Source organism: Epargyreus clarus, unplaced genomic scaffold (assembly GCF_041222505.1).
Source record: "Epargyreus clarus isolate Ecla_fem2 unplaced genomic scaffold, WU_Ecla_fem_2.2 ptg000021l, whole genome shotgun sequence".
Classification (NCBI taxonomy): Eukaryota; Metazoa; Arthropoda; class Insecta; order Lepidoptera; family Hesperiidae; genus Epargyreus; species Epargyreus clarus.
In genome coordinates this window covers 660,592-673,546 of record NW_027332228.1, presented here as the reverse complement: position 1 = coordinate 673,546, position 12,955 = coordinate 660,592, and the positions used below count along the sequence as shown (strand labels likewise).

The 12,955-nt window shown below is 34.5% G+C and overlaps 2 protein-coding genes across 2 annotated transcripts in view; both read right to left on the bottom strand.

Annotated features, from left to right (window-relative positions):
* LOC140751105 (uncharacterized) overlaps positions 1–8,201 on the bottom strand; it is a 137,534-nt gene extending 129,333 nt beyond the window's left edge. Inside the window, exon 1 of the mRNA XM_073084953.1 lies at positions 7,683–8,201. Within this exon, the coding sequence (XP_072941054.1) occupies positions 7,683–7,863 (181 nt within the window). The 5' untranslated portion in view covers positions 7,864–8,201. The remainder of the gene's footprint in view (positions 1–7,682) is intronic.
* A 333-nt stretch (positions 8,202–8,534) lies between these two features.
* Positions 8,535–12,533, bottom strand: LOC140750663 (uncharacterized). Its single transcript, XM_073084341.1, has 3 exons — positions 12,278–12,533; positions 11,922–12,102; positions 8,535–10,768 (listed from the first exon to the last, which is right to left on the bottom strand). The coding sequence occupies exons 1-3, from the start codon at positions 12,355–12,357 to the stop codon at positions 10,478–10,480; spliced, it is 552 nt and encodes a 183-aa protein (XP_072940442.1). The 5' UTR covers positions 12,358–12,533; the 3' UTR covers positions 8,535–10,477.
* Between the last annotated feature and the right edge of the window lie 422 nt (positions 12,534–12,955).

The window sequence follows — 12,955 nt, the reverse complement described above, 5'->3', positions numbered from 1 at the left end:
TAAGTATTTTAATTTTTAAAAAGAAATTTTCGATTTTTTATCTGTGGATTTTAAATCCCAAAACGGCGACAGTGCTGCCTCAAATGTCATGTGACGTCATTACATCGAAACCAAACAAGACAAATAATAATTAAATCGTTTGCTGTTAGAGTTGGTTGAATTTATGTTGTGAATCGAAATGAAGCCATACTATATTAAAGCTGATAGCGTGAACCTGCTTAAAGAATCTCCATATATGCAGTGCAATAAATCAAAATGGATACAAAAACTTCCGTGAGATAACCTATGGAAATATCAAATAAACAACGTAAGTAAAACATTCTTTATATTTACATTTAATCATATCTGACAATTAAAACATTTCTTAACTGACTTCAGACAGAAGAAAGGTTGTCTTCAAGTGATTATTAAGATTTTTTTAAATATACTTATATTCTTATGTGAACTGTTTTAAGGTTATTAATTGGTTATATTTATATTTACAGATCTTCCCGACAATCGTATAGTGACGACGTTATAGAGTATGTGCAGTTTAAGAGGAAGGCAAGTTTGTGTTTCATGAAAAGTAAAAGTTGTCCTGAACACAAGGTACATCAATGAAAATGAAAATGTGATGACTGTCCTGCCTAGAAGTGAGGAGCCAAAAGTTTCGAAAGTGGGCACCAGTCTGAAATACATAAAGTAAAGTACACGGGAAATAGTACTTCTTTACTTGCGTAACCTACCCAACAAGATGAAGGAAGAAAAGTGACCATACAGTTCCTATTATTGCATTGCACGTTAATTCTGAAAATGACAGTGATAAAAATATATATCCATTTGTTACGGAAAATAATTTTAGTAATGAAGGAAAGCAGACACGCAAGCAGCACAAAAATTTAGCTTAGGTGATCTGTAGTAATTATTGTAACTGTAACATATGATAAATATATACAAAAGTTCTACTGTGTGTACTCACTAATAGAACCATATAAACCAAATAAACAAAGAAATCGGTTAATAAAATACTAATATTAGCAAATCATGTATTTTTAATTATACAGTCATGTAACTTAATCAGTGCACATGCACCATTAATAATAACACAGTCATGAAATATTTTAATTCTGTCCTATTAATTACAGAATGGGCCCTTAAAATAGAATTCTCATAGACGTCTTATAATTCTATTCTTATCATAGACATCTATATAATATATTAAATATATGAATACTTCCACTTGCTGTTTTGTTTTGATTACGTCCCGTTCCAATGATTTGGAATTGACGAATCACTCGAGAGTTACTAAATTTATTCCTTTTTTTCAATAATACTTCTCTTACATAGATAGTATAAAATGTCATTGCTTGCAAACAGAGGATTTAAACATATAAGAATCTGCAAGTTCTTTAACGTTTATGAGATTTGGGTTTAGGAACTTGTATAAGCAAATTTGTTAGGATATTTAGCGATCGTACTTGAACACATCGTCACTGCACACGCCTTGTAATTTGACATTCTTGCAATTGTAATAGTAAAAGTTAAATAATTCCCAAGATTCCCCCAGATTTCCCCAGAAGTATGTGTAGACTCGAAGTTTATTTCTATATTTTCAATGTTTAATGTTTCTATATTTTGACGTCACGCTACGAAATGACACTTGACCGCCTGTTTTGGCATAACGTTCCGTTTACCGTAATAAAAATATGTTTTTTATTAATAAATAGCCCTTTTTTCGAAAAAATGATCAATGAAAGGCATATATAATACATATATGAATTCATTAAAACAGTTTCCCAAAAAGTGTCAAGTAGCCAATTTCGAAGTGAGCATACCAAATTTTTTTTCGACAACATTTTGATAACTCGCACTCGCTATTGACATGCTTACTGTCAACGTTAAGTTGACTCATTAACGTGATGGTGAAGTTAATTGATTTTATTTGTCAAACTCACACTCGGCCTACAGATATCCGTTAGCCTACTTCTAAAACGCATTCAATTATTTCTTTGGTTCCGTTCCAAAGTGTCTACGTTCATGCTCATTATTCTCGTTATTCCCAGCATTGTGCAGTGCAGTGCGTTACCGCATTTGTAATGCAAATGTTTTCACACGCCACGACTAGCTGGCTACTAGTGGTTACGCAATAGTATGCGTAAGGTCGGTGCCTTGCTTTTCACAAACACTCGACTCTCTTTGTGTAGGCATCTTCATAAGTAGTGCTAACGTAATGCCTTAATCTATGCGTGTAAACGTACTCAGCGCCATCTATTTTAGGAATGGGAGAAAATAGTCTCCCATTAAAAGAAGAAAATGTTACCTAAATTTTATGACATACCTAGTCTATAATTATCTATATTCCTACAATCTAGGCTTTTGTAGGTTTATTTCAAAGTAAAGAAATCAAAAATAACACTGAAATCTTTACAAACAAAAATATGGTGACATAAACATTATAATGTAATGATTCATATTAAATTAGAGTGGGCGAAGTAAAGGCGTACGACGAGTCATAACATTTTTAACGTAGTAATCCTTTTATAAATTCATTGAATGTAGTAGATACTCAGTATTAAGTATCTAGGGGCACTAAACTCCGTAAACGAGAATGAAATGGTCGCAATGCACTATACTTTCACTGAATTTCATCGCATTATGAAACGAGCAACAAAAGCAAATAATGCAGCAATCATGACGCGTTAACGTATCGATATCAGAATAATGTTTTGTTTTTCAACATTTCCCTATCGACGTTTATACGTATATAAGTGTTAACGATAAATGTACAATCATATTGTTGAGGAAGGAGGTTATACAATACGCGGTTTCCGCTGATTTCACCGCGGTTCCTGAGTTCCTCGAGTAGCGAGTGTAAACACAGCATTTATAAATAATCAATAGTATATTCAATCATTGTGACTGCAATACTACGACTTTTACCGACCATTTACACATTATGAATCGGTACAAAAGGAATTATGAGGTAGTGAAAAGTGGTGAAGGTGATGAAAGGTGGCCAGGTCTTTTATGATTTGATTTAATATCATTTACATATATCAACCACTTCAAAAATACATAATAACAAAAACCAAATCATAACACTCAATCTGCATGTACGAGTAGATACATACCTCATATTTAGTTACTTTAAAAAAAATGTAAGTAGATACCTAATATAAATTATCTACTTTGAAAAATTATTTCACTACTTCTTAGTACATCAAATCAACGTTAAAAATAGTATTTCTTAAGATAAACAGTCAACGTATAAAGTGATCGTAAAGCCAGCGCTTCTAGAGAACGTAAAGATCAATTTAATTAGCTCGCTTCGATGCCACTCGACGTCGAGAAATATACCTAGACGTAAATGCCGTGTCTTACTAATAAATACTTTCCATTTTAGTCCTTACACTACGTAAAATAATATTATGAAAGGTAAATAAAATAAATCATTTTTATTGTTTCGGCAGCGACCACACTACATTTTAAATATGAAGGCAATCTACTGAAAATCTAATCTCCTACCATCTACTAACACGGTTTTATGGTACTGTGTATGTAGGTTGTGACGAAGTTCTCGATTACTTATATAACCGCTGAATGTTAAACCATCACTTATAAGGGATAGGTATTATGGAACTATGTATGTAGGTTGTCGCGACGTTCCCGATTACTTATATAACAACCTCCAAATTTTAAAGCATCACTTATAAGGGAGCGTATAGAGAATGCCCTCAGTATCGTACCTACCACTACTAATCTATGCCTACCACAAAGAATTCTACCACCATCAAACATTACATATCATGATATCGGTATATCCAATCAGTTGTTAGAAAGTGGTCACCGTCATATCGACATTTACGAGGCGGGAAATGAGCGCCAGCTTTATAGCCACCAGTTCTCCTTCAAGCCACGCATAGATTGAATTACCGGCTGCTGGGCAAGGCAATCATTTATTTATCGATTTCTATGATTTATAAATTAGTTTTCCACTTAGATCTATGTTACAAATACAAGTATGTGTTCTGTTAATTGGTTGGTAAAATTCCTAATGATTGGTTTCTTGTGTATTGTGCCCACGCTTAATCACTAGATATCTCTACAGCTACGAATCCAATGTGCCGACGTTTTTGTGTTCAGGTTCGATTCCCAGCAGAAGCAAGTTAAAAAGTACTTATATAACAAACTATTTATGTAGTTATTTCATATTATAAAATTAGTAAACGACCATACAGTACATGGTAAATAGCAACTGCCAAGGACATCTACAGTCTACCCAAAATAGGATTAAAGTCCTATCTGGAGTTAACCACAGATGCGTTGTAGCTCTTGCTACCCATGAAAACTAAGATGGAACGCTCCATATAAATGTTCTTACAAACCTCAAACAAAAACACATCAACGCTCACAACAGTTTGTTTTATTACCCAATGATTGGTGAGGAGGTGCCTACGGAGTCGCACCACCAATTACTCTACGACTTTCAAAGCGTACAAACATTGTAGACGTAAGTCTATTGCAATACAATAATGCACAATGAACGCGTGTAACAATAACATTAGACAGTAATGTATCACTTTCTCTTAATTAACACGTTAGTTAACAGGCGATCGTTATCCACAGTCTTGACTAGTTTTATGTAATAGTTCTAAATAATTAGCAAGCCCACTTATCGGAATGTACTTGCTTAGTCATGCTCTGAAAAGTGCTTACATATTATGTAAATAGGGCTTCACGAATATCCACAACAAAAACCAAATAGAAAAAAAAATCCTTAGGCCGTTGGATCGCTCTATTCCACTTTTATATGCAATTCAAAATTCTGTGCCTTTAGAGTTTTTAAAACAACTCCTTTTTTAATCTGAATGTCCCTTCAACCTAACGGAAATTGAAGTAGAGGATTACCTACTGCTGTTACAAGGGAAACTTACAACGGTTAGAAGTAAATTGGAAAATTAAAGTGATAAAGAAGAGCTTTTACCAATTGCTGTTATATGACCAGTGCCGTCTTAGTCCTTACGCAAATGAAGAAATTGCCAAAGGCATCACATCTTAACGACACCAGAAGCAGCACAAAAATAATTATTAGTGTACTAATCCGCAGCAATATATACGACGAATGCAGAGTCGATCTTACCACCTAGTACGAGTACCTACCGCCTAAAAACTATAAATGCAGGGAAAGAGGGGTAAGAAGTGTAATTAATTAATATTATGCGGAGTAGGTACTAAACAACTTACCTGTATTTACGTATTACCTGTACTTGACTATATATTGTTAACAGACTTAGATTACCTTAATCGTTCTTACGTTTCCAATAATTTGTTTATCATTTTATCCGACGCAAAAACGAACTTACCTTGTATTTGTGTATTTTGGTACAAAAACGTAATCACCTTGAATTCGATCTCAGATTCATTTATCGGTCAACCTACTCATCTTACCACGTGTTCTTAATAACATAACTCGCTGACTTTATTATTACGACATGGGCGAAAATGAAAACATTATTTTTGTATTTTTACAAAACACAAAAAATATTTGTAGAGGTAAACAGACTTTGTTTTCATCTGGTCTCAAAGAACCAGTATTTAAGCAATATTGTCATAAAATTAGATAATAAAAATTAACAGAGGGTATCTAAATTAATAATGCAAAATTCCCCGGCGATTTGCAAATAATTATCTTATAAATCAAGTACCCAGGCTTAACGTAGCACGACAAATCGTTACTGTGATAAGGCCCTTAATACTTAAACGCGGATTAAGTACAATTAAGTAGGGTAAATAATCTGTTGAAAATTCATTGGTGGGTTCGTTTTTATACGTAATGATTTATAGAGCATGACCTATCACGCCGGTTCATTGCGGGTGGGGTGCTTAACTACACAATTATTATGAGGTTTCTGTGGGCATTTGACAATGGAGTAAATATCCCATTCACTGTATTTTCATTGACTTCAATTCAATTGACATTGGCTAAATCGGGCCAACTTCCATCATTAAAAATGTAGGCCGCTCCTTTACAAATCATTTACGTTGTTTTGTATATCGATGCATAGAGGTTTCCTGTTTATATCAAAATGTAATCAAAACATGTTTATTATATTTGTATTATCTGTTTTTATATCTTCATCAAGTTTATTCTAAGGAGTATTTGCAGATTTCTTTTTGACCGTCAATAACCTACAACCGCTTAGCAAGGTGCATCGTTTATGAAGAGGCGACGAAACAACTCGATAATATTATTAGAACAACTAGATAAAAATGTTAATGTAAAGTTATCGTAATATAAAACATTTAAATTATAACTTCGTAGTAAAAACAGTAGTAATATAAACAGTTCACCGTCTGAGTAATATACAAGTTTATAGATTTGCATGTTAGGATTAAAGAAGCACAGGTAAATTGTTTGCCGGCATCCACATCCTTTCACCGAACTTAGAACTACTTCACGCTATAAGTATAAATTGATGTGGCGGTGGCAGTTGGTACGTTACCAGTCGAACCCACATACCACATACAAACGATTAAATACATTAATGGTAAAGAAATAGAACATCGTGAAGAGTTCCCATTGCAGATTTATGGAACCAAATTAACTTTTAAATGTGCTGGAACTTTATTTACTTTTCACTTCCTGCTTTATTAGAGATATTGCTTGCTGTCTTCTCTGGTTTGAAAGGTGTAGCATTATACCTCAGAGTGTATGCCTTCAAGTAAAACTCCTGTTCTTGTTAAATCTGGTTTCAAACGTCCATTTACCACGTTTGTGTGTGTGACCACATAAAATGATGGGCTGCAAGTGATTTTGTCACCTTAGGGACACTAAGACTGTAAGTAAAGTAATTCTATTACACCAAGAAACTATTCTTTGGCCTTTCAAATATAATACGAATGGGAAAGCTATAAAATTCCATAGCAAGCAACGTTCGTTTCCATTCTAAAACGATAAACATTGTAGCTGTAGGTACCTCATACGTATAATGTTAGAAACGTGCCATACACACTTGCTTGAGTCGTATCGGATTTTTTTTAAACGAGTCATTAAGATAAACAATCTCGTTCTCGTGGGCATGATATTTAGATACGACCCGCGTGTCTGGGCGGTTACTGGTTCGACGTGCAGAGGGTTCTGGATTCGACCCCGGGCCAGGCAGGCATGACGAATTAAGTTTCTGTTTTGGGGCTGAGTAGATAGTTGTTTGTGAGGGGAGGATAGAAAATGTGAATGTGAAGTTTTTTTTATATTTATTTTTTAAAACCAAATATTGTTTCTAACAGAAATACATATTCCAGAATCGGTTATTGGAAAATAATTATTTGCGTGTTACTAGCGAAGTAACACGTTAGGGTAGTACGTACCCCTTATAAAACTCGTAAATCTCTTTAAATGAATGCCTACTTACAAACCTAGATTTAAGATCCATCCTCGATTTAAATAGGTCGCTACGCATAAGTGGAAATAATATTATAGTTAAAGCTGAATCGTATGGTTTTATAATACCTATTAGAGATTATTGGTATATGATTACTTGCCACCAAAACATAATATTCATAATTATGCTGTAATCAAATTAAAGTTATAACCATCATAAGAAGTCTGTGACTTTATAGTGTAGTGCATAAAGATATACCAATTAAATGTCATTGAAGTATCGTAGCTGAAAATTGGAAACCACTGTTATAAAAGAACTTACCTGGTAGGGACACCTTGCCATCCTTCCTGTCGCTCTGCTCCTCAGCTCTCACAATAGGCTCCGACTCGACGGTCACCTCCGAGGACCCCTCCTCATCACACCTGCCTTCCCGCACGGCCAACAGAAACGCGCACACACACACTAATGTGATCCTTAATAACTCCCGCATTTTAGTGAACATCGATATATTATTTGTCAGTAAGAGCCATTTTACGATCAGCGATCGTTAACACGTATGATCGGACCTAACAGTCACATTTTCGCCGATTGCAACTGGCAACGCGCTTCATTCAATGACATACGTGCATGTACCACATAAACATTGTTTAGAAAACGCACACATTCATTTCAACCGTTTCACACACTTGTATACACAGGGGCACTTTTTGGAGGGATTGTAAGGGTTTGGTATTGAATACGGATTGTTTTTCGATCGATTTTTGGTTGGTTTACGGACGTGGTGTCGACACGTGCAACTTTCGCCGAGCCAGCGAAGGTACTGAGTGTTATTGGTGGATGGTGGGAGGCATCCCCCACTAGTGCGCGCGCGCAAGGCTTCGCTCAATGGACGCTCGGTTATCGTGGGTTATCGCAGAACAATACTACCGCCGAGGTTTCTAATAGCCAGATAAGCTATCTGAGAAAATTGCGGTCAGCATAATAGAGCCTTCCGATAGAGTTGATGTTGATGTTGTTACCGTTGATGGATTTTTTACTTATTTTAAACGCGAACGAATGCAAATATTTCGCAAAAGTACGGATAGCTTAATTACAAAACATGGACGTTATAAATAACATTACTAATAATAGTTCCCTCTTAAACATTGAAAAAGGTAAAAAAAAACATACAAGTCTGATTACAAGGATCTATATTTAAGTAAAATTCACAGGGCCCTTCATTTGATTATAATGCCCAATAATGCTAATGACTTCATGATATTTTAAAACTTAATATTAGGTACTATTTTTTTACCGATAATAACTTATAATGACTGAATATTTAAATAGTCTCAAACCAAAATCAAATAAATTATTGTGTTACTATTTGAGTAGTTACTTCCAACTATCTACCTAAATAAATACATGTTGAATAAATGCATGATTAATGTTAATATTCTTATACACTACACATTTATAACATTTAGATAATTTTAAGAGGAAAAAATTGTGTTCACATCTTTCAGATAAAAAAAATGTACCATAATTGGTAATAAGTAACAGAACAAAGTTTAACATAAATACTAAATAGTTTCAAACAAAAAAAGTAAAATAAGTTTTCATGTAACTTAAACACAGTTATTACAAAGTACTTCTACCTGAATAAATAGATTTTTATAGAATAAATGCATGATTAATATTAATATTTTTAGACCACTACAGATTAATATTATTTAAATAATTTAAATAGTATAAAACAAAAAATGTGTTGACATCTTCCAATAATGGTAATAAGTAAGAAAGAAGATTAACATCAAGATTTCCATTTTATTGTATTGTTTTTATGAACCTCACGTGGTAGACTACAAGATTTTTTTTATAATATAGGAGTAGCAGACGAGCATGCGGTCCACCTGAAGTAAGTGGCTACTGCCGCCCTTGGACATCTGTAATCAACCCCAGATAGGATTGGGTTTTCCTACCTGAGGTCAGCCACAGATGCGCCCCAACCCTTGAGGACTCAGCTGGAACGCCTCGGAAAAATATGTATCCCTTATGACACTCTTCAAACCGGAACACAACAGTGCTTAACACTGCTGTTATGAGACAGATATAGGTGTGGTGGTGGTGCTGCCGGAGTCGAACCACAAAGGATTCTACTCATACCACCTTAAAGTATGATGTTGTGGTATATTAGAAGGTCAAGAATCTGATGATGATAAAACCATAATTGGTCAATTTTTATTGGAAGTAGATTTCATCATGCATTATCATTAATGTAGATTGTAATTTTGAATTTATGGTGAATTAATTTAATTTTCATACTTTACAAATACTTTACTATGTACTAGTTAAAAAGAATCACTAAAACAGAACTAGATAAAATACAATGTTACTTTTTTTATAATATAGGAGTAGCAGATGAGCATGCACTCCACCTGATGGTAAGTGGCTACTGCCGCCCATGGACATCTGTAATCAACTCCAGATAGAATTAGATATTCCTACCTGAAGTCGGCCACAGATGCGCCGCTACCCCTGAGGACTAAGCTGGAACGTCTCGGAAAAGTATGTCTCCCTTACCACACCCTTCTAACCTCTGGTTTAAAGGGTGTGGTAAGGGAGAACCACAGCAGCGCTTAACGCTGCTTTTATGAGAAATAGGTGTGGAGGTGGTGCCGCATAACAATGTAGCTATGATAGTTGATTTGATTTCACAAAATATTTATGTGATCCTTCCATTTTCTCCTCTTCCAATTAACCATCACATTGGAAACATTTTTGTCATAGCTTACTCTCCTATATGATGCTGACGTTAACAAAACATTAAATTGGCACTTATATTTGACTATATATTTTCAAATAGATATTTAATCAAGCTTTTATCATCTTTATCAGACATTAAGCTATAATATACCACAGCAACATACTTGTAGTTGATAAAAAGTAGAATAAAATGGCAACCTTTATATTATACTTTTTACTTACTTAGTATCAACGAGATTCTTATTCCCAATAAGATGTTTGATTAACTTTTTCATCTGCTGTAGATTTCACCATTTTCTGCTAATTGAGATTGATTAACAAGACATTTAAATGAGAAACATAATACATTTTTTCTTTCCTTTACCTTACTTTCAATTCAATACTTCATCACCTTCAATTTCTTCCAGCACTTGGATCTGAATTTGCTTGTTTTTCTTTTCGTTATTCTCAATGAGATGTTTGATCAGACCCCTCATGAGCTCCACCTTCTCCTTCAGTCGCCTCTTGCTCTGCCCAATGAGATTGATCTTACGTTTCCTGTTGTTAGAGATGATTTCCAGCCGCTTCACCCTGTACTTAAGTTGGATGACCTCATCCGAGTCAGAAGTATCAATGTCTATAGGCTGGGTGCAAGATATAGTGGGTACCAGTTCTTGACAAGGCTGCAAATAAATTGAAAATTTATTATAAGCATGCTGTGACCCGCGGTTTCACCCGCGTTAAAAAGAAACAGGGGCACAGCTAATTCTAAAATACAAGAAGCCTAAGTTACTCCTTATTACATCATCTACCTGCCAATAAAAGTCCCGTCAAAATCAGTCTAGCCATTTCAGAGACTTTATTTATTTAAACAGACACTCCAATTTTATTTATATGTATAGATGTATCGATAAAGTAAGTAAATCTAATAATCAATATTACAAGATGGTAGAATTATTTGTATATTCAGAAGCATGGTCAATACCGCTATTAATCTACGAGTAGTTCTGCCTTACAGTGAAATGATTTCCAAGAATTTCCAAGATTTTTACAGCTTTGTAGTAAAAGCTGTAAAAATCTTGCTTGTATGAGGGTGCCCTTTAGTCCATTTAGCCCATTAGATATAACATAATGCATATCCATTAGAATTGTGTAGCTCGCGAGTGAGTGATATAAAAGATATATATCTTCACCAAAGAGCTAATCACTCATCAACTCCGACGGATTTGAATTATATCTTTATATCCGCATCACATGGTTTAGTTCATAGATTCAAACGATTCCGGATATAAGATCTTCTTCAACTCAACAGTGTTATACTAGCTCGCGAGTGAGCGATGAGTCAAATGAGCGACTGACTGAGAGTGAGTAGTGAGCCTGATTCGAGTCAAATGCGTTGATTGAGATATATAACAGTTACGGTTACGTATTAAACACTAAATTAAAATATTTTATTGCTAAGAACATGGAAACCGGGATATATAAATAGCGTTGGCTGTGATAATTCATATATAATTTCTTGCCAGTTTTGTATTAATTATAGGAATCAAAAATGTTGTCAAAACATTTTGATCTGATTCTCTGATATACTGATATAAAATGTCGCGTATCTTTACAGAGCTACTGAGCTAAAGTGAGCTATTGAGCTAAAAGAGTGATATATATCACTGAGTTCAAAAGATATATATCACTCTTTTCACTTTAGTGATACATTTTGCGCAACTCTAATATCCATAATATACCTTACAGGATAAAATTAAAACCATACTACTGGATATGCACACAAACAAAATCATAAGAGGTTAATAATAACTAGTGCATACAAGAAGCGCTTACAGAGATATTAATAGTCGGAACAGCATCCACGCACAATCTTCGCAAACCGCTTTCGGTGATGTAAAAGTCTTTGGCCTCAAAATGCTCAGAGCACACAGCACTCGATGTTGTCGAAGACCAATCTTCTTCTCTATTCATTGCTATCTCCCATTGTTGCCTTCTTTCTTCGTCGCGTGGGAATCTAAAATAAAAAACGAAATGAGTTCGAACATACATAGGACACAAAGTAAGCCGCACCATTATTTCCCATAAGACAAGATTGCAGCAAAAATAAGCCCTTTTCCGTAAAATACAAGTTAAAAGTGTTAAAATAACATTAAACTTATTTGTTAATAAATAAATAAAATAGTACTGACCTGTGAAAAGTTATGCCATCTTTAGTTTTGGATATCTTAGCTGAGGTGTTCTTGCAGTTGGCTACTGAACAGTTAACCATCTTCACTTTTTAGAATATCGTTACAAAACAATTCACTTTGGTACGTATTCACATAAGTATTTCAAGCAAAGTGCCCTCCAATCTCCATAAAATGATCAATGAATTCTCACATCAAAATTAACAAAGAGATCTCAAAAATCAATAAACATAGTGATATTGATTTGACGGGACAAATGTTGCCAAATACGTAGTTAAAAATCTACCATAAGAATAAAAAAGTACGAATCTGGTATAGGTTACCAAATTTCAACTGAATATTTATAATAATGCCGGCAAATCAATTTATAAATGTTATATTTTCTAATTAATTTGATATCATTTCAAAAACAGGAAGTAAAAAAGTTTACCTTAGTTTACCATACCATACCATAAGCTAAAAAATGTAAAAATGGTAACACCACGCTTGTTCCGCGGGTATAGTCCGCGTAAAACGGCTAGTCCGCTTTGAATATAGAAACAAATCGCGTCGCCATAGCAAATTATATGACTACACCTGCTCGCAACAACTTCAGAGCGGGCTAGCAGTTTGGCACGGACCATATATAAGTAATTAAGGTTGGCCTGTTGCCGTCACAGAGCTCTTACTCCTAACAGAGTC